The sequence below is a fragment of the Xenopus tropicalis genome, chromosome 2, assembly GCF_000004195.4.
Source record: "Xenopus tropicalis strain Nigerian chromosome 2, UCB_Xtro_10.0, whole genome shotgun sequence".
NCBI lineage: Eukaryota > Metazoa > Chordata > Amphibia > Anura > Pipidae > Xenopus > Xenopus tropicalis.
The window spans coordinates 152,955,872-152,974,975 of NC_030678.2; the positions used below are offsets into that span (position 1 = coordinate 152,955,872).

General features: G+C 41.0%; 1 protein-coding gene and 1 long non-coding RNA gene across 5 annotated transcripts in view; both read left to right on the top strand.

The window, feature by feature from the left end:
- stard13 (StAR related lipid transfer domain containing 13) overlaps positions 1-19,104 on the top strand; it is a 163,714-nt gene that overhangs the window by 140,605 nt on the left and 4,005 nt on the right. For 3 of the 4 annotated variants that reach the window (XM_031896084.1, XM_012957181.3, XM_012957180.3), the window contains 7 exons: positions 256-337; positions 10,813-10,876; positions 12,692-14,073; positions 14,481-14,654; positions 15,625-15,784; positions 17,362-17,560; positions 18,699-18,906. In XM_031896084.1, coding sequence (XP_031751944.1) covers positions 256-337; positions 10,813-10,876; positions 12,692-14,073; positions 14,481-14,654; positions 15,625-15,784; positions 17,362-17,560; positions 18,699-18,906 — 2,269 coding nt within the window. Of the gene's footprint in view, positions 1-255; positions 338-10,617; positions 10,877-12,691; positions 14,074-14,480; positions 14,655-15,624; positions 15,785-17,361; positions 17,561-18,698; positions 18,907-19,104 lie in introns of those variants that run through there. The other variant, NM_001045767.1, reaches the window with a different exon arrangement.
- Positions 3,012-5,525, top strand: LOC116408894. The gene is made up of 2 exons (XR_004221383.1): positions 3,012-3,770; positions 4,291-5,525. It is a non-coding gene; the product is annotated as an uncharacterized LOC116408894 (long non-coding RNA).

The following is a 19,104-nucleotide window of genomic DNA, read 5'->3' on the forward strand; positions in this document are numbered from 1 at the left end:
AACAGGATTGTTTGGCACCCAATAATGATTATTTATATGTTAGTTGGGATCAATTACAAGGTACTGTTTTATTATTATAGAGAAAAGGGAAATCAGTTTTAAAATTCTGAATTATTTGATTAAAGTGGAGTCTATGGGAGATGGGTTTTCTGTAATTCTGTTCTTTCTGGATAACGGGTTTCCGGATAAGGGATCCCATACCTGTACTACAATTGCTGTCAAAGAAAACTAACCAATATGAATTTTATTCTACAGATTCCCAATTCCCAATTGATATCGCATCTGTAAAGCGGGACCATGATTTCCTTGACAGAGACCATGTAGAACCACTTTGCAGGTAAAAAAAAAAAAAAAAAAGTATTCATTGTGTATTTATAGTAAATTTTTGCAAAGCTTAAGGGCAAAGTGCAGTTCCGAATGCAAAATAGCATGCATATAAGTTTTATTCACAAAGGCACCTGTTTCAGTACATGCTGCTCTGTAGGCTGCTGAATTACACTTGGCTGAATAAGGTTTAAAGTGCAGGGAACATGGAGACGAGTAAACACTGAAATAGACGCATGCCCTGGGTATAAGCCATTACATTTCATTTACTTTCTCTAAGCAAAGTACTACATGCAGTAATAGCACTAAGTGCTGCACACAAAGCAACTGCATTTCCCCATTGTGTGAAAACAAAAGATGTTACATGGGCCTCTGAGTTCCCAGGTATAAGGCACAGAGCTCTCAGTTGGTTTCCTTATGATGGATACTATCCTTATATAAATAATACTTGCTGCCTTCTCTGTAATCTTCACTCATTCTGGGCATTAATTAGGACAACGCAGGCTGAGCCAGTTTAAAGGGGCAGTCTGCCTTTAAGTTCACTTTTAGTATGTTATAGAATGGCCAATTCTGAACAACTTTATTTATTTTTGATTGTTTTTTAATCATTTGCTTTCTTGTTTACTTCTTAACGATTTCCAGCTTTCAAATGGGGGTCACTGACCCCATCTGCAAAAAAAATTATAAAATATTGGCTACAATTTTATTGTTACTGTTACCTTTTTATTACTTATCTTTCTATTCAGGTCCTCCCCTATCCATATATCAGTCTCTCAGTCAAACCACTCCCTGGTTGCTAAGGTAATTTGTCTCTCCTGCACACCCAGAGAAGTGGAACAAGTGGGCGGGACTAGAGGGGTTTTGGTGGAATTTCTCAATAAATCAGTCCGAACACAACTTTTTTTAAGCTCAATCCTTCTATTTTGAGAGTATAATTCACTGGTACATTCCTAATTTTTATATGATCTGGGCCACTTTGGAATCACTTTCTGTAGTTTGTGCAACTTCATGTGCAACTCCTATAGGTCTTGTATTTCCACCCTTCAACAATGTAATATTCAAGTGGTCACAATATAGTTTGTTATGTGCTGGTGGGACACTGGCTGTGTGTGTTCCCAGTGTTACTGCACAACATGGCCACAGGCCAGGGGCTGTCAGACTTTGTCAGTTCAAGTCCCCAGTTAAAGGTTCAACCTTTGCTCAGGGTCTACCTTTGCTCATGATACAGTTACAAATACAGGAAAACCATAGCATCCAGTCACATCATTCCTAGCACATTAAATATGTTTTCACCCCAATCTCATCCTAATTGACTCTCAAACTGAGCTTTCGGGTGAATCAGGAGAGAAAAAAAATAGTATTGTCACTAAATCTTACCCTAACTGGCATATACCCCTCATGGGGAGCCGCCACACAGTATGAGAACCACTCCCTTAGGGCTCTGGCACACGGGGAGATTAGTCGCCCGCGACAAATCTCCCTTGTCACGGGCAACTAATCTCCCCAAGTTTCCATGACCCGCCATCCCACTGGCGAACATGTAAGTCACCGGCGGGATGGCACACGCGGCGGCTCGATTTCCCAAAATCGCCGAAAAAGCCTTGCGAGTCTTTTCAACTCGGGGAGATTAGTCGCCCGTGACAAGGGAGATTTGTCGCGGGCGACTAATCTCCCCGTGTGCCAGAGCCCTTATGCTTCTCCTGCAGTTATTTGCCTTTGGTCTCTATGTAAATAGCTCACCTTATGCCATTCCTATTCCATTTGTTTGTGCCAGGTTCCTGTGCTCAGGGCAGATTTCCTGATCATTATCCAGTATTTAGATCACAGGGCAGGGTGGACCATTCCTGTTTAGTGATTGTTGGATTTTTCTTCCTTCCTCTGAGGATACCCTTTCCTAATGGAAGCGAGTGTATTACCTTCTGCTTTAAAAGCCATCATTAGCCTAGACTACAGCTGTGACTGTTGTTTATCATCATTGGTTTCCTATTCCGAGCTATAATAGACCTTATCCTATTTTTATAATGGTTTGAATGAATGGTTATTTTGCCTCATGCCATTTAAATTTGTTTGGGCATAATTGTCTTAGAGCTGCTAAATCGGATTTTCAGTTCTTTGCTGCCAGCAGCCTCAGTTCATAACGTTCCCTGTTATTAAAGTAGAAAGACTCACTTATTTCCCAGCATGAATTAAAAGGGCATATAAAATAAAACAGAAATATTACAAAAGGCAAATGATAATATATCCCTTTAAAAGGGTGATTCACCTTTATGTTAACTTTTAGTATGTTATAGAATGACCTTTTTTCAGAAACTTTTCAATTGGTCTTTGTTTTTATAGTTTTTAAACTATTTGCCTTTCTCTTCTGACTTACATAGGGGTCACTGACCCCGGCAGCCAAAAACTATTGCTCTATGAGGCTACAATTTCATTGTTATTGTTACTTTTTATTCCTTATCTTTCTATTCAGAATCTCCTCTATTCATGTTCCTGTCTCTCTTTCAAAGCACTGCCTGGTTGCTAGGTTAAATTGGAACCTAGCAGCCAGATAGCTGGTGAAATTCCAAACTAGAGAGCTGCTGCACAAAAAGCTAAATAGTTCAAAAACCCCATATAATTAAAAATGAAGGCCCATTGTCTCAGAATAGCACTCTCTACGTCATGCTAAAAGTTAATTTAAAGGTGAAAAGCCCCTATTTAAAAAGTCATAAAAATCCTTCTTCAGTTAATATTCAAAGAAACATCTAAAAAAAATCTAGACATTGTGTTGGGGTATAAGGAAGCAAAAAAAACTCCAGCAGAGAATGCACCCCTTGCCCCATAAGTCTTAGGGTAATAACCCACAGAGCGATTGAGTTGCCGGGAATCTCTGCTATCGCGCGCAACAATAAACTTTTTGCGTCGCTTTGGTAATACAAAGTTGCACATAGTTGCCAGCAGGAGGAAACTTCCCGCAAGTTCGGATTACCAAAGCGATGCAAGGGGCTTTCCACCGGCGACTCCTATTGTTACTGGTGGAAACCCTTTTCGGAGCAGTTTGTTGCCCCCAATAGCAGAGATCTATCTCAGGTGACTAAACTGCTCTGTGGCTTCTTTCCCTTAAGGTGTTGTAGTTACACTAAAATGGTGTAATTTGTGTCATTCATTAATGTTACTTGCATCAGAACAGGCTCCTTGCATGTCCATATAGTTGCAATAAGGTACCATTGTGTCCTTCTTTTGCGCTACAAATGTGGCAGCAATTCCAGGGTTCCCATAATGGTAACCCACCAGGTGGCAGTTAGCTTTTTCAGGTCTATTGCAGGGTTATGAGAGAGTCAGTTGCCATGGAGCTCTGGACTGGTGAAAGCCTTGTGTTGTTAAAATCCCATTTGGGTCCGTGGGGCCCACAGGGTCTGACCCTGGTTCCTTTTATAATTTGTTGTTCTATACAGTAGTGGATGTTTAAAGTGGACCTGTCACCCAGACATGAAAATCTGTATAATAAAAGTCCTGTTCAAATTAAACATGAAACCCAAATTCATTTTTATATTAACACATCCAAACCCATTATAAAAGCATTTAAAAATCACAGCTGTCACTCATATATTGCTTGCCCCGCCTCTATGCCTTAGGCATAGAGGCGGGGCAGACAATAACTTTAGCTTTCCATTCAGCACTTCCTAGATGTCACTGCACATCTCACTTTTCCCCTCCCTCCTCCTCATCTAATTGTGTAGCCAGTGCATGGGCATGGGCATCTGGTCCCCCATTGTGGCACATAAATAAGATTTTGGCATGATACAAAGCTTGTCTTAATAACAGTGCCCACAAAATGGTAGCTGCCTGCTTGCTTTGACTGAGTAATTCCGAGATGGAAGGAAACAAGATTTATATTATTTATATAGAGTAAGTAAAGTTTATTTTGCTCAACTAACAATATAGAAAATAATTTGGACTTATTTCTTAGGGTGACAGGTCCGCTTTAAGATAAGAAATGCAGCGTTTTTGTCTGTTTGCCATACAGTTTACTTTATTCCCTAGTACTCTATGTGCCATTCATAGACACTAACAACATCTTTCCTCTCTGCTGTTTAAGGAAGGCACAGTACCAGGCGGCACAGCCAATTTTCCTTCTCTCTTTGATGTGTTTGGCTTTGTTGATACTATCATAGATGTCAGGGATACTGTTTGTAGATAACCTGCCAACTAAGTAGGGCTGATTTTAGGACACAGCATTAGAATAGCATCTCATTCTGCCATGATGGTCTGTTACTGTGTTCATGGAGATAGAACACGAGCCCCACAAAATCACTACACAAAGAACCAACAGAAGGAAGTGCAATGTTTGCTCATAGCCTGCATAGAGATACCACAAATCAGCAGCAAACTGAGGGGATACAGGGGTGTCTGTAGCAGACTAGTGCCAATCAGCCTGAAGGGGAGACTGTCTCCTAGAACTCCAGGGTGAGTTGTCCAAATAAGGGGGCAATAGGGGAGGCAATAGCACACATGATGCTTTGTTGCATGAAATAGGGTATTTTGGTTGTCTTGTCACCTGTGGATCTGTATTTCCATCCTACCTGCTGTCAGGGCTCCCTTAGCTAATAACAGAATTATAGGCATTGGAAAACATTGTTAAATCTACCATTCAGTTACAGTTTCAAGAATATCTACACTGACCATTAAGTGTTCACCATAAATTCCACCCTAAGGGGCAGAAATGGCCTTGATTCCCCTAACCAGTGCTGTGGGTGCCCTGATGGCCCATTGGCTTTGAGAACCACTGTTTTATTAAAGTTTATTAAAATAACATAAGTGCAAGTTATTGCTTTGGCCAAAGCCAGACAAGATAAGCTCAATGAGCTTTGCTTCACAACATGATGGGATAAATACCTGTTAAGTATGTGACAATTATGTTACACATCCACTATTCATTGTCCTTAATAAGCCCATTAGCATACTAAAGCCCTAACTAGTAGCCTTTTGTTGTGCCCAGACCCTGATAAAGGCTCTGCTGTTAATCCAGTGTGGGGATGTCTTGGTCCAGCAACTAAGCACTCAGCCTGTAAACCTATCTGCCAAGAAATGCAGAGAAGACATTGCTAATTAGTGTATCCCATTAAGCAGAGGGGAATTAGATGCCTATTTCAAATTAAAATCCAGTCTGATTTTTTAAGAAGGGACTGCCTACTTTCAGAATTAAAGTACAAGTAACCAGCATGTTTCATCCCTTCCCTGCAGATTTGCATTTATACATAAATGATACAATCATACATACATATACACAATATTTGGGCTCAGTGTGCAGGTAGCAAATAGCTCCTAGCTGACCTTCCATCCATTTCAATAACACCTGCTGTTCAGGTGCAGATCTGGGCCATTACCAAGTGGATGTAGGGGAAATTAGGAATCATTGTGATGCCCACTGGTCAAATTGCATGTGTCCGAATCACTCTTAATGAATTTATTCTTTGACGCTTTTTTTCTAGCAGTTGGGTCACCCTGCCAAGAATTTTGCAGCAGGAACATCAGCCATATTGCCTTAGCCCGACACACAGGCCACTGGCAATCTGTTGATTCTGTCAAATGCCAGAGGGGCTGCTGTAAAGGTCCCCATACACCTTCAGATCCGCTCGCTTGGCGATGTGGCCAAGTGAGCGGATCTTCTCCCGATATCCCCCACCTACAGGTGAGCGATATCGGGAGATTCCAGGGTAATTCGATCGAATAGGCAAAGTTTGTTAGTGGACCGCATCAACGAGCTGATGCGGTCCCCGATCCGACTAGATTTTTTAACCTGCCTGATCGATATCTGGCCGATTTCAGGCCAGATATTGGTCAGGCAGGCCCGTCGGTAGTGACCACGCAAGGGCTAATTAGGTGGCGAATCGGTCTAAGGGATGCCATAGTCAGTCACTATTTATTGGGCTGGTGGGGGGCTGTTTGGGCCTCAGTGTACTTGAAATGCCAGGGTCTGTTATGACTGATTCCCAGTCCCGACCTGGCCATATGGTAACATAACATTTTACCTGGGCAGTGACCTCAACCAGCAGCAATCTTTGCCAACGCTCTGCCACATACAGCACCATGACTGGTACAGTCAGGCAAACAATATTCAGTTAGGACTGAGTAAACATGAACACAAGACTAGCAGCATTGTATTTGAAATTATGGGATGGAGTCCCATATCTGAAAACCACAAAGCTCTGGAGGCCATTTCCCATAGAGTCAATTTTAAGCAAATAATTCTTATTTTTAAAAACTATTCCCTTTTTCTCAGTAATAATAAAACAGCGCCCTGTACTTGATGATAACTAAGCTGCATGAATCCATATTGGTGGCAAAATAATCCTATTGGGTTTATTTCATGCAAGTTCTGCAGCAGCTTATAAAAAACAAATGATCCCAGGTGCCAACGTGCCAGTGCCCTCATAATAATACTGTAATAAATGAAAGATGCATGAATGCAAGAGGTGTCTTTTTTACTATGCTAGTGTCTAAAGATGATCATCTATTTTGCATGCAAACACAATACCTACTAGGCCCATTAAATACCTCCCCAGGCCTCCCCAGACTGGCAATATGTGAATTCTGGCAAATGCCAAAGAGGCTGCTGTAAGATGCCATAGACAGTTTAGAGTATTTATTGGGCTTGTGGGGGCTGTTACCCAGGGCTGGGTACCTGATATGTCAGGGCCTATTTTAAATGCCAGCCCAGACCTGTGACAAACAAACATTCCATTTGCTCACCACCACTTCTATGCCAACCAGTGTCAGCCTATATGACTTACATTCCAGTTGTGCTGACAGCAGGGGGCTGTATGTGAGGGGGCAAAGCAAACTCACCTAGGATGAGGTGTTGGATCACATTAGATACCTTTCTCCAAACTGTCAAAAGCTTAGAATCCCTGGAATTATCTGGCTCAGGACAATGGAGGTGTCATTCACACACAGATGAATTACATAGAAAGTCAATAGATGGAAGAAGGAATTTTTTTCCCTGCAACCTTGAGAATAAAGTTCTTGCAGAAATCTGTGTTGCTAGGGTTTCACCTACCCTAGCAACTTGGCAGTGGTTTAAATAACAGGCTGGAAGATGATTTCCAGATGGCCTGAATAGAAAGTTTAGTTGTTAAAAGTATCAATAACAATAGAAGTGTATTCTTCTGGTCATTGGAGGTCACTGAGCATCTGGCGAATGGCGTTTAGGAGCAAGTGTTTTGATTGTCACTTTCATGTGTGCCTTGCTCCATAGGGGGCAATAATTGATTTTCCCACACTGCTTAATCTCTAAAACTTGTGTTTACTGCACTGTTTGGTGTTGTGACGTTGCTACCATCATACAGCGAATATTAACTGCTGCAGCATAAGCTAGTATTTATCATTAAATACCATTATAAGGGCATGCAGGCATGTCAGCCTTGAGCCACTTGTACCTTTCACTTTCAGGTTGTTAATTTCCCTGCCCTCGGGGCAGGACCTGGGGCGGACAGGGTATGGGGCATTTGGGCCCTGCTAACTCATGTAACAGAATAGCCTCGAATGTATGTTGGGAAGTTGCTTAGAATTACATTTTCTTTCATTAGACAACATTTGATTTTTGGGTTTTTTTGCTTTTTCATACACAAATTATAAAAAAAATACCTTAAACGTTTGGCTTAATTTCAACTTAACTTTTAGTATGATGCAGACAGTGATGGTTTGGTAGTTCAGCAGCTATCTGGTTGCTAAGATCTTATTTACCCTGGCAACCAGACAGTGACTTGAGTTATAGACCAGAATATGAAAAGTTAAAGGACTGAACAGAAAGATAAATAAAAAAAAAGTAACAATAAAACTGTAGCCAAAGAAAGCAATAGATTTTTGTGTGCCAGGTCAGCGACCCCCATCTGAAAGCTACAAGGAGGGAGTAAAGAAGGCAAATCATTTAAAAGCTATAATGAATAAATAATGATAAATAAATAAGACCAATTGCAATTTTGCTAGGAATAGGACATTCTATAAACATACTAAAAGTTAACGTAAAGGTGAATCCCCCCCTGTAAAGATAAATAGTTCTTGGTTATGTTCCTAGTGTCACATGACTGAATATATGTATAATAACAAAATATAAATATAGGGATGTTAGATGTGACCTTGGGGTTGTGGCACTGCTTTTCAGCTGATTGTCACCTCTGGCTGTTCCCATTAACAAAAATGACAAGTCCCTGAAAGCATTAATTGTGGTGCTTTTTGGCACAGAAAGCTTTCTAGGGAATTGTCAGGCTTAAAGGTGCCAGTACTGGCGCTTTAGGTGTCTCCCATTCAAATTATAGGGAACAACAGGAGGTGCACTTGTGCCATTAGCCTTGGTGTTGTGTGTGTATATTGTGTTTGGCAGTGCGGTGTTACCTGTATGTAGTCGTGCAACTGCTTGCTGATATCTAATATTCTTGTATTTACTATAAATTAGTTCATTATTCTTTATTTATATCCCTGTATCTATGAACAATTATTCTAACTCTGCCCCCTCATTACCCACTGAAAGCAGACTCAGACGTGCAGAAATGGAATCAATGGCCTTGCTTATTATACCCGCAAATCTATGGCTTTAATTTGCTTATTTTATCTCAGCCCTATAGCTGCTCCAAGCACTAGTATCTGCCTCATGATCCCATTTTCATCCTATTTTAAGACAGAATTGGAACGAAACTTGATAAAAACTCTCTATTGTCGTCCCAATTACTGTATCTTCTTGCTGAGCATCTGGTTGATAAGGGGGCACTAAAGAAATAATGGCTACAGCCTGATGAAACCTTCCCAAACCTGACATTCTCTAAGGCAGTGATCCCCAACCAGTGGCTCGGGGGCTCCCCAACCCCTTGGGTGTTGCTCTCAGTGCCCCCAAACCAGGGAGTTATTTGTGAATTCCTGACTTGGGGGCAAGTTTTAGTTAAATATAAACAAGATTTACTACCAAATAAAGCCCCCTGTAAGCTGATAGTGTGCATAGAGGCACCTAATAGCCAATCACAGCCCTTATTTGGCACCTCCATGAACTTTTATGGTGCTTGTGTTGCTCTCCAAGTCTTTTTACATTTGACTGTGGCTCACGAGTAAGAAAGGTTGGGGACCCCTGCTCTAAGGCTTTATTATTTAGGGCTACAGTGAATAAAGCTTTCCATTGCATTTTAAAACAACTGCAATAAAATGCCAAGTACACGGAGCATATGGGAGCCCCTCTCACCTGAAAACATAGATTCCCATTGTATCATAACCATCACGTTTCCTACTTTGGTTTTTTAACCAAAGGGACAAAATGCAAAAGTCAAACATAGAACTTTGCACCCCTTCATCCCTTTGTGCTAATGCCATTTAGTTATAGTAATAATATTAAGTCTAATTTACAAAGCTGTGGGCAAACTGCCATGTTTCTTGCCCTAGTACCCACAGGCACAGGTCATTGCACTCCGGAATACAGCACTACTGGTGCTCAGCAGCTCTGCATTCATGAGGGCCAGGCAGGTGGAGGGGTTCATAAGGATCCCCTTCAGACATGGTAAGGAGCGCCAATGGCAACAAGACAAAGCAGGGCCCTGTACTTCCACCTACCTATGGCCCTGCACCTTGCACACTACCCCAAGTGCCTGGGGTGGCACTGACACAAGGGGTGAGAAATAAGACACTGATAATATGGCTGATAATATGAATTTAGAAGGGAAGCACTTTTCAGTAAGAGGCATGTCTCAACGTGCACATGCTTAATAATAAATATGGTCATTACTCTTATTTATATAGTAGCATTACAACTGTTATAATCTTAATTAGCTTCAATTATATCATTAAAACTTTTTTTTCCAAAAAATCTGAATACACAAAGTGTTGTATAGTGTTAATCTAGAAGTCATTCTAAAACCACACACACAATTATTCCACATAAATGTCACTCTAATCTCCAAGCAATGGTCCCCATACATTTGCAATCCAATGTGGGACTGTAAACTAATCAGCCCAATTGCTCCAGATAACTCTTGTAGATATGTTGTTACTGACGGGGTTAGAACATAAAAGATTACCAGGGAAATTCTGATTAAATTAGTGGGCTACGAATGAAGGGCAGGTTTGCAATTTGTATTCGGAATGTGCTAATTCATTAACCCCCAGCTCCAGTCTACATGTCTGTGGGCGGGATTAAGTCCCAATTGGGCCGATGATCAGTGGCTGCTCTAATTGGCACCCTGTGGAGCAAAGGCTCCTCCCTAAGACCTCATTGATATATGGTAGAAGAGCTTTATCATTGGAGTCAAGTGTTCAGTTAGTGTTCTACAGATGATGTGTTTGCAGAGTTAGTCAGGCTAAGTGCCAGTGGCATTTATAGCCAGTTTATACTACAGAGCAGTGTTTACCTTCATTTTGTGTTTCTGAGAAAATGGGAGGCCAGCCTTGGAAAAAGCAGCGGATTGAGAAACGGAGAAGTTCCTTGTCCTTGGTGGGCCAGCTATTCATACAAAGTTGTGTGTTTACTTCCAGGCGACTGAAGACGTTGAATAAGTGTGCCTCAATGAAACTCGATGTCAGCTTCCAAAGGAAGAAGGTATGTGTTTTTTTTTAATTCAGCAATTATTTATAAAGGTAATAAGTTATAATGCTAGACTATAGGAATCAGTGGTTTTGGTCACGGGGTCATAGAGTTGGATCTGAAATGCCCAACCAGCATGAAGCTCAAGGTGGAAGCTCATAGTGCAATCTGCGTGCCCATAATCTGTGCTTTGGCAACACTTTAATAGCAGTAACATAAGTCACTTCTTAAAAGACGTTACAACCACATTATTTTCTCTTGTATTTGTCTCTTCTAACATGGCTATCCAACTTATACTTATAGTATACATTTATTTATGTGTCAGATGTATAAGGCTGTGCATAAACTATACTGCACATAACATTACTATATATATAGTCTGAGTTGGAATGGCCCTAATGTCCCCTAGCCAAAGGCAATTCCTACTGTCCCTTTCTGATTCAATATTGTCAGGGATCCCCAACCTTTTATACCCGTGAGCCACATTCAAATGGAAAAAGTGTTGGGGAGCAACACAAGCATGGAAAAAGTTTCTGGGGAAGCCAATACGAGCTATAATTGTCTATTTGGTAGCCCCTATGTGGACTGGCAGCCTATAGAAGGCTCTGTTTGGCTTTACACTGGGTTTTATGCAATCAACACTTGCCTCCAGGAAAGAAATTCAAAAACAAGCACCTACTTTGAGGCCCCTGGGAGCAACATCCAAACCCAACTCACAAACCACTAGTTGGGGATCACTGGTCTAACTGTTCTGAGAGTAGGCTTTCAATGTTGGGTTCCCTGGTGGACCCTAGAAGACACAATTTTATACTGTAAATAGTGTGATAAGGCATACACATAGTATAAGTGCAATACAAAGCATGGCCTACATTATTATAAACTCTGTATTACAGGAAATGTGCAGGTACAGCTTATAAGATGCCCTAGTAATAATAATACAGAGTAGGCCTGAGTGAGTACATATTATGTAAATGTAGGCCATTTGTTCCACTGCACACATTATATGGAATGCCTGATTTGTGTTTTTAATCAACTGTACTGCTAGCCATGTCTTGTTAGCTGGGCTGAAGGGTTTCCTGATTAGCATTGGTTACACAGAGCTGGATAATCAAAGTGATCATTAGCATCTGTAGCAGTGCGGAGCATTCAAACACCTTTCTTCTTAGCCTTTCCTGTCTGTCACACACCAGTCAGAGGGTGCCGGCCAGAAGCCAATAGTCAACAATTGACAGTGTGAATTGCTGGCCAGACTACTCCAGATTCACACTATAGAAAACAGTCTCCTAATTGAAAAGAAATGTGCCACAATTGGCACTTGTACTTTATTCAGGAATAGCTAATACTGTTGGATCTGGCTCTTTAGCAGCTGGAAGAAATACATTTTAATCCACATTTGGTTCATGTATAACAGGAAATTAGTCAATAACTGTTACATTATTTGTAAGGATAATATGATATGATTAATATGAGAGTATTGCTGTTGTCAGAGTAGAATGAACTCAAGGTGCAAGTGCCAAGTTGGGTTGTTTGGGGTTATGTTTAAATTTAGGCTCAGAGGTATAGTTACTGTTTGCTCTTCAACAAAGTCTTTGTAATTTCCTTTTAAAACTACTGCAACCCAGTCTTGCATTTTTCCAGGGTTTCTAGAGTAAAGGTATGTATGGCATTGCAGTAGGTTACATAAGGGGCATTCTGATAGGATTAGTGGCCTAACAGCTGGCCAGGCAGCTGGGTTATACAGATAAAGTCTAATAAAGTCTTTTTAGCATACACCTATTGCTTTTATAAAACACTGCAAGCCAATAAACATGCTCTACTATCTTATTTTAGAGTGAAGATTCAGATGAAGAAGACCTGTGTGCCATCAGTGACAAATGGAGGTTCCAAAGACTCAGCCGCCAATGGTCTCGGGTAGATGACATTGATTCGCTGTTTGAGCGATCGGAGAGACTTGGTTCATCTGGGGAAATGAAAAACACGACTAGCAGTGAAAGTGTCTTGACTGATCTCAGTGAGCCAGAAATATGTTCTATCCACAGTGGAAGTAGCGGTGGAAGTGACTGCAGATGTTCCTATGTTGGTAACAGTGCTTCCAGGGAAACATTTGAGTGTGCGGACACAATGTGTATTCATGATCCCAATTCCATGACCATATTACCTCCATGGCCTAAAGATGTTTCAGACGGTAAGCTGAATGCCAAGAATGAAAAGCCTGCACACAATAAAACAAAAACTTTTCTAAAATGCATGGGGACTCTTAGATCTAAAGGGACCTATGGTAAATCAAAAGGCCTCCAAAGAACTGGAGCGATAGTAATTAGTGAGCCCATTCTGCAACTGGAGCCTGAACCTCTGAAACCAATTCCACAGCTGGAGCCTGACCCCCTTAAAACAATGAGCTGTGTTGGCAATGGCCAAGTCCAAGACTCCTCTATGAACTTTACAGCAACTGGAAATCTAAATTCGGTATCTGAAATACAAACTAGCACTGAGAGCTCTCCTTGCTTAAAAGAAATGCAAGCTCTTGAGCCCAACAAACGAGGAGGCATGTACCTAGAGGACATTGATGTCTTTACAGATTTAGGGACAGCAAAAGCCGGTCATAATCACAACCATGACTTCCATTCGCAAGAAGACTTGGTTGTACATATTCCAAAGGATCACAAACCTGGAACGTTTCCAAAAGCACTTTCTATTGAAAGCCTCTCTCCCACAGAGAACTTCTATGGTGTCAACTGGCGGAGTGGAGGGATTCCTCTTAGCAGGCAGAAAGGTATTCGTGCTAAAGAACCAAGAATTATGTCTTCCAGGTGCTCCAGAGGTAGCAGGCTTAGTGTTTATGATAACGTGCCCGGATCCCACTTGTATGCCAGCACCGGGGATCTCATGGATTTAGATAGGGATGATTTATTTCCTCACTTAGATGATGTTTTGCAGCACATTAATGGACTCCAACAGTCTGTGTACCACTGGTCAAAAGACATAATGCCAGATCTTCAAGATGACGATTTCTCTGTTGGGGAGTCTGGAACCTCAAACTTTCATTTGCCTAACCCAATGAGCATGGACTTTGAAGGCAATTCTATTTCTGATGGTAGGACTACCCCGAGTGACATGGAGAGAGACGCTACATCGCTTAATGACTCTGATACTACTGGAACCAGAGAAAGAAGGGATTCTGGGGTTGGAGCCTCCCTCACCAGAACAAACAGGTTAGTGTGTCACCAGTTTTCCTTTTATGTAAGTTACTAAGTTGACCAATTTTATATTGAAATTGAGGGTTTTACAGAGCCCTGTATACTCCCCCCACTGCCACAATGGTTATTTGGTCAGACCTTTCAGTACATAGGCTTCTGTATAATGTCAGTCATGATGGATACTGGGTGCTAGTGAGGTAGAAAGGTTGCTTGTGTATTATGTACCTGTAGCATGTCACCATATAACAGCATTTTCTCCAAATTTGAACATTAGATTGAAATAATCAGCATCAATTTCCATTAAAGCACAACCATCAATTTTCACTTACATAACTGCCTTTATATAATTGTTTAATAGGGTTTTACTACAGCTTACACTCAACTGATTTGTCATTTTTGTTTGCCTTGCTCATTTACTAAAGGCGGTTTCGGTGGAGCAGTTTCCAGCTCTCCCATCAGCAAAGCAGCTCTGGGGCATCACTTCAGATCAGCAATCAGTCTGCAGGCCAGCTCAATCTGTTGCAGAAATTCTCCTTGCTTCGCCTGACAGCCATCATGGAGAAATATTCCTTGTCAAACAAGCACGGATGGACATGGTGAGTGCAAATACGTTACATATTCCTAAACTCCTCCTATCCTCTGGCTGCTTTAAAGGCAAAGTAAACCAGAAGAACATCAGAGCAGCCCTCTTTCTTCTGAGAAGTTCCTCAACTGCATCATGGTCGGAACTGACCCGCAGGTGGCGTTGTTGTAACAAAATTAATTCATATTTATAGTACAGGTATAGGACCCGTTATCCAGAATGCTCGGGACCAAGGGTATTCCGGATAAGGGGTCTTTCCGTAATTTGGATCTCCATACCTTAAGTCTACCAAAGAATCAATAAAACTGCAATTAAATCCAATAGGATTGTTTTGCATCCAATAAGGATTATTTGTATCTTAGTTGGGATCAATTACAAGGTACAGTTTTATTATTACAGAGAAAAGGGAAATCAGTTTTAAAATTCTGAATTATTTGATTAAAATGGAGTCAATGGGAGACGGGCATTCCGTAATTCGGAGCTTTCTGGATAAAGGGTTTCCGGATAAGGGATCCCATACCTGTATGTATTTCCCTTTATATCTTGGGATCTTAAGAGAAATAAAGAACGTAAACGCAAATGTGCTTCGAATAGCTTTCTCTTTAATTTTACATTCAACTTTGTTTTAGGTTTACTTATAAATATTGTATTTATTCTTGTATATGGCAATAGAAAATAGTGTCACTCTTCCCTATGTAAAGTCTGCAACTTTACCTACACGGGAATAATACACCTGAGTGTGGGAGATGCGCTTTCACAATAGGATTATTTGCAATAATTTTAAACTTTGGTACATGATTGATTTTATGTGATAAAAATATTGAACTTGTTTTATATAGTGGTCTAAATAGTTTTATAATTGCAATGTTAATACTAGAAAATTAAGCAAATGAATTGAGTTGGCAGTTTTATGTTGGCAGTTTCATGTTGGCATGCTTTGGCAATAGCGTCTCATTGTGTCATCTGTTTAAAACTCATTCCAGGTCTGTGCCGAAGTTTATGAAGAGGATGAAGGGACCTGATTTCAAGGATAAGACTATTTTTGGTGTGCCTTTAATGGTTCATGTACAGAGAACTGGACAGCCTCTTCCCCAGAGTATCCAGCAAGCATTGCGTTTCCTCCGCAGTCACTGCCTCGATCAGGTAAGCAGGGCCGACGACTATCAGGGCTATGACACACGGTGCTACTTGTAGCCAGTTACTTGTTGCAGCTACAGAATGCTGCCATAGGCTGAGAATTGTCTCTGCTAAATCACCCATAGAGACAGTTATCAGTATTGTCTATTTTGTAGCCACGACAAGTAGCCGGCTACCAGTAGCTCCATGTGTCATTGCCCCAAAACATTCAACCTTTTCATTATTATTCCTAGCAGTCGTACATTACTTAGCATAATGATACACGACAATAAACAATGGTGACACAAAATGATGTGTATAATAAATAAACACAAATACAAGCCAGTCATTAGGCACTTTTGTTGCCCTTGAGTCTGTTGACATTTGGCTTTGTAAAGGTACGTTAGCATAATGTTAGCTATTGTGGCAGCTCAGCCTTGTCTCCGTAACAATGGAAGTACCTTGCCTGGCATTTTATGGCTTGCAAATGTAACCGGCACCACTCCATCGGTGGCTGCGCAGACACTGCATATGTTTAGGTACGCATTTCTGTGCAAGGAGGTTCTCTTGTGCTTGCAGCTTTAAATTCATATCTAATTTTGGGGGGTTGCAACTAAAATTCTTTATATAAACAGTGCCCTGCACTGATATTAAATCATTAAACACATTTCTTCATAACAGCACTAGTGCAGGGGCTTTTTTATGTTAAAATAGTAGAGACAGCAGCAGGATAATTACAAGTGTTTCTGAGTTCAGAGCTCTCCCACATACTGTAATTTTAGAACTGAGGTCTTGGGAGAGAGCACAGAAATCCCAGGGGACCTGCCATTGTTGTCCACCCAACTGATGCTGCATTGAAGCATGACTCTCTGGGATAGCTAAAAAGGGAGCATTTCCCCCAAGATATTCTGGTGGGGACAGTGAAGCATTAATATTATCAGTTGATCCATGCTCTATGGAAAGTATGGCTTATAATAAAGGCATGGAAAGGGAGGAAATGTAAAGAAGTAAGAATATTCACACAGTAGTTAAAGCAGAATATACAAGTTCATGGGCCAGATTGTATCAATATGATAATGTCAGTAAACACAGCAGCCTATGGAGCACATAGGATGGGAATTGGGCTGTGAAAATACCTTGACGGGGCCACATTGACCTCCAGTTGGACAGTATGTATGATAAACACTCAGGGGCTTTTATGTCTTTAGTCCACAAATGCAGCATTTTAATAGCAATATATCAGAAAGGTAATATATAGTGGGAAAGAATAAGAATTTTCTGTATTGATATCCTTTTCTGTAAATGTTGCTGTAGCTTCTTACAAGCTTTCCGTTATTGCTTTCCTTCTGAATTTACAGCACACCATTCCATTTTAGAATTGCCCATTCCCTTTTATTTCATATTGCTGTGCTCAGCTGGTGTTTGCAGGAACGTATTTATTTAATAGGGCTTTCTCACTAACTATATCACAAATCTCTATAACAAGTTTGTGTATATTGAGTTGCGTTTTACCTTGATGTGTAGAAAAAGGGAAATTCTCGCTGTTGCGATATTATCATTTTGGCACCTGATCATCAATGAAATATATATATTTTCTTTCTTAGGTTGGTTTGTTCAGAAAGTCGGGTGTTAAATCTCGAATCCAGGCTCTGCGCCAGATGAACGAGACTGCATCAGAGAATGTGAGCTATGAAGATCAGTGCGCCTACGATGTGGCAGATATGATGAAACAGTTCTTCAGGGATCTCCCTGAACCTCTTCTCACCAGTAAATTAGGGGAGACCTTTCTCCATATATACCAGTGTAAGTTCCTTGATTATAGGAATATCATCTATGTGTAACATATGTCATTCATAAAATGACTGATGGGCCAGTACAAACATTGAAAGAACTGTAATGGCACAAGGCGGTTCCTTTCTTATTGGAAACCCTATGAAGCCACCGGCTCCTGTAATCGTATTCAGGTTTTCCCATTGTTGGACGTAACACATGCTTTCGCCTCATTTTGCATATATTGTGTTTCAGCACAGCGGAGGGAGTGATTTTCCTTTGTGTTTCTTTCTTCTTGTTTAGGGTTATGTGCTTTCATTTTGCTAGATAAGAAGGGGTGGGTCTAAATGAGATGGATTTCCCCAGCCTTCTGCAAATCTCTAGGTTAATTAACAAGCTAATAATAAACAATGCTTTAGTAGAAGCATCACTAACCAAGCAAAAGTTAGATCTAGATCTAGAGCTGAAACCTACTACAATGCCCACATCCCAACCAAAACAGGGGTTGTACATTATGATATATTGCATTATGTTCAGTGTGGGACTGGGGTGTGCTGGGCCCAACAGGGCTGCCACCTCAAGGGCCCACCACCCTAGCTACAGAGGCCCCCATGTTGTAGCCAATCCCCCAGTTGCACCCTCCCTCCTCAACACGTCCCATCACGCCACCCCCCCACCCAAACTCATACTGCTAAGCTGTACCATGCTGCTGCCTGTGCCAACCACAGTGTATCTTTTGCCATGGTAATCCATGGTTCTGGGTTGGTGGGGCACATGAGAACTGGGCCCACCGATTTTTCTCCCTATGCTGAATATGTTGATGCTAGACAACTATGCCATTGCTTTAAAAAGATTAAAATTCCCAAAGAATTGCCTTTTTTATTGGCTGTCTCAGTGATCACCTGGCAGAAGTTGGCCATTGCTTCTCCATAAATAAATAACAGCCATTAAGGAATGGGGCAGTAATTGTTCTGTCACCTTCACACCCCCCCACCCACAAATTATAATGTAAAAACTTTTATTTTGCTTCTTACAGTTCCCTATTGTCCTATTGATTTTCCATCACTGCAAAAGAAAAGTTAAAAGACGTGTAGACAACATAGTCACATAAGTTGCTTGTGGTTTTCTTGCTCATTAATCACATGTGCAATGTCCCCTTGAATTTGTGCAGATGTCCCCAAAGACCAGAGGCTCCAGGCTGTGCAGTCGGCTATCATGCTGATGTCAGATGAAAACCGAGAGGTCTTGCAGACCCTTCTGTGCTTTCTCAGTGATGTCACCTCGGTGGAAGAGAATCAGATGACCCCGATGAATCTCGCTGTATGTTTGGCGCCATCACTGTTCCATCTCAATTTATTAAAGAAGGACAACTCTCCAAGGTAGCTACCTCTCTGAATCATTTCTCACCTAATGACACTAAAAATAAAAAGTCACATTACCTAGGAGGTTTCTTATAAATAAAAGTGTTGTTTTGAGAAGGGATTGTCCAGTATAATGTAAGCCAGGGATATTCATTCTCTTCTAATGATGCTGGAATTACAAGTGGTACAGGTACAAGTGGTTCCATGTATATCTCT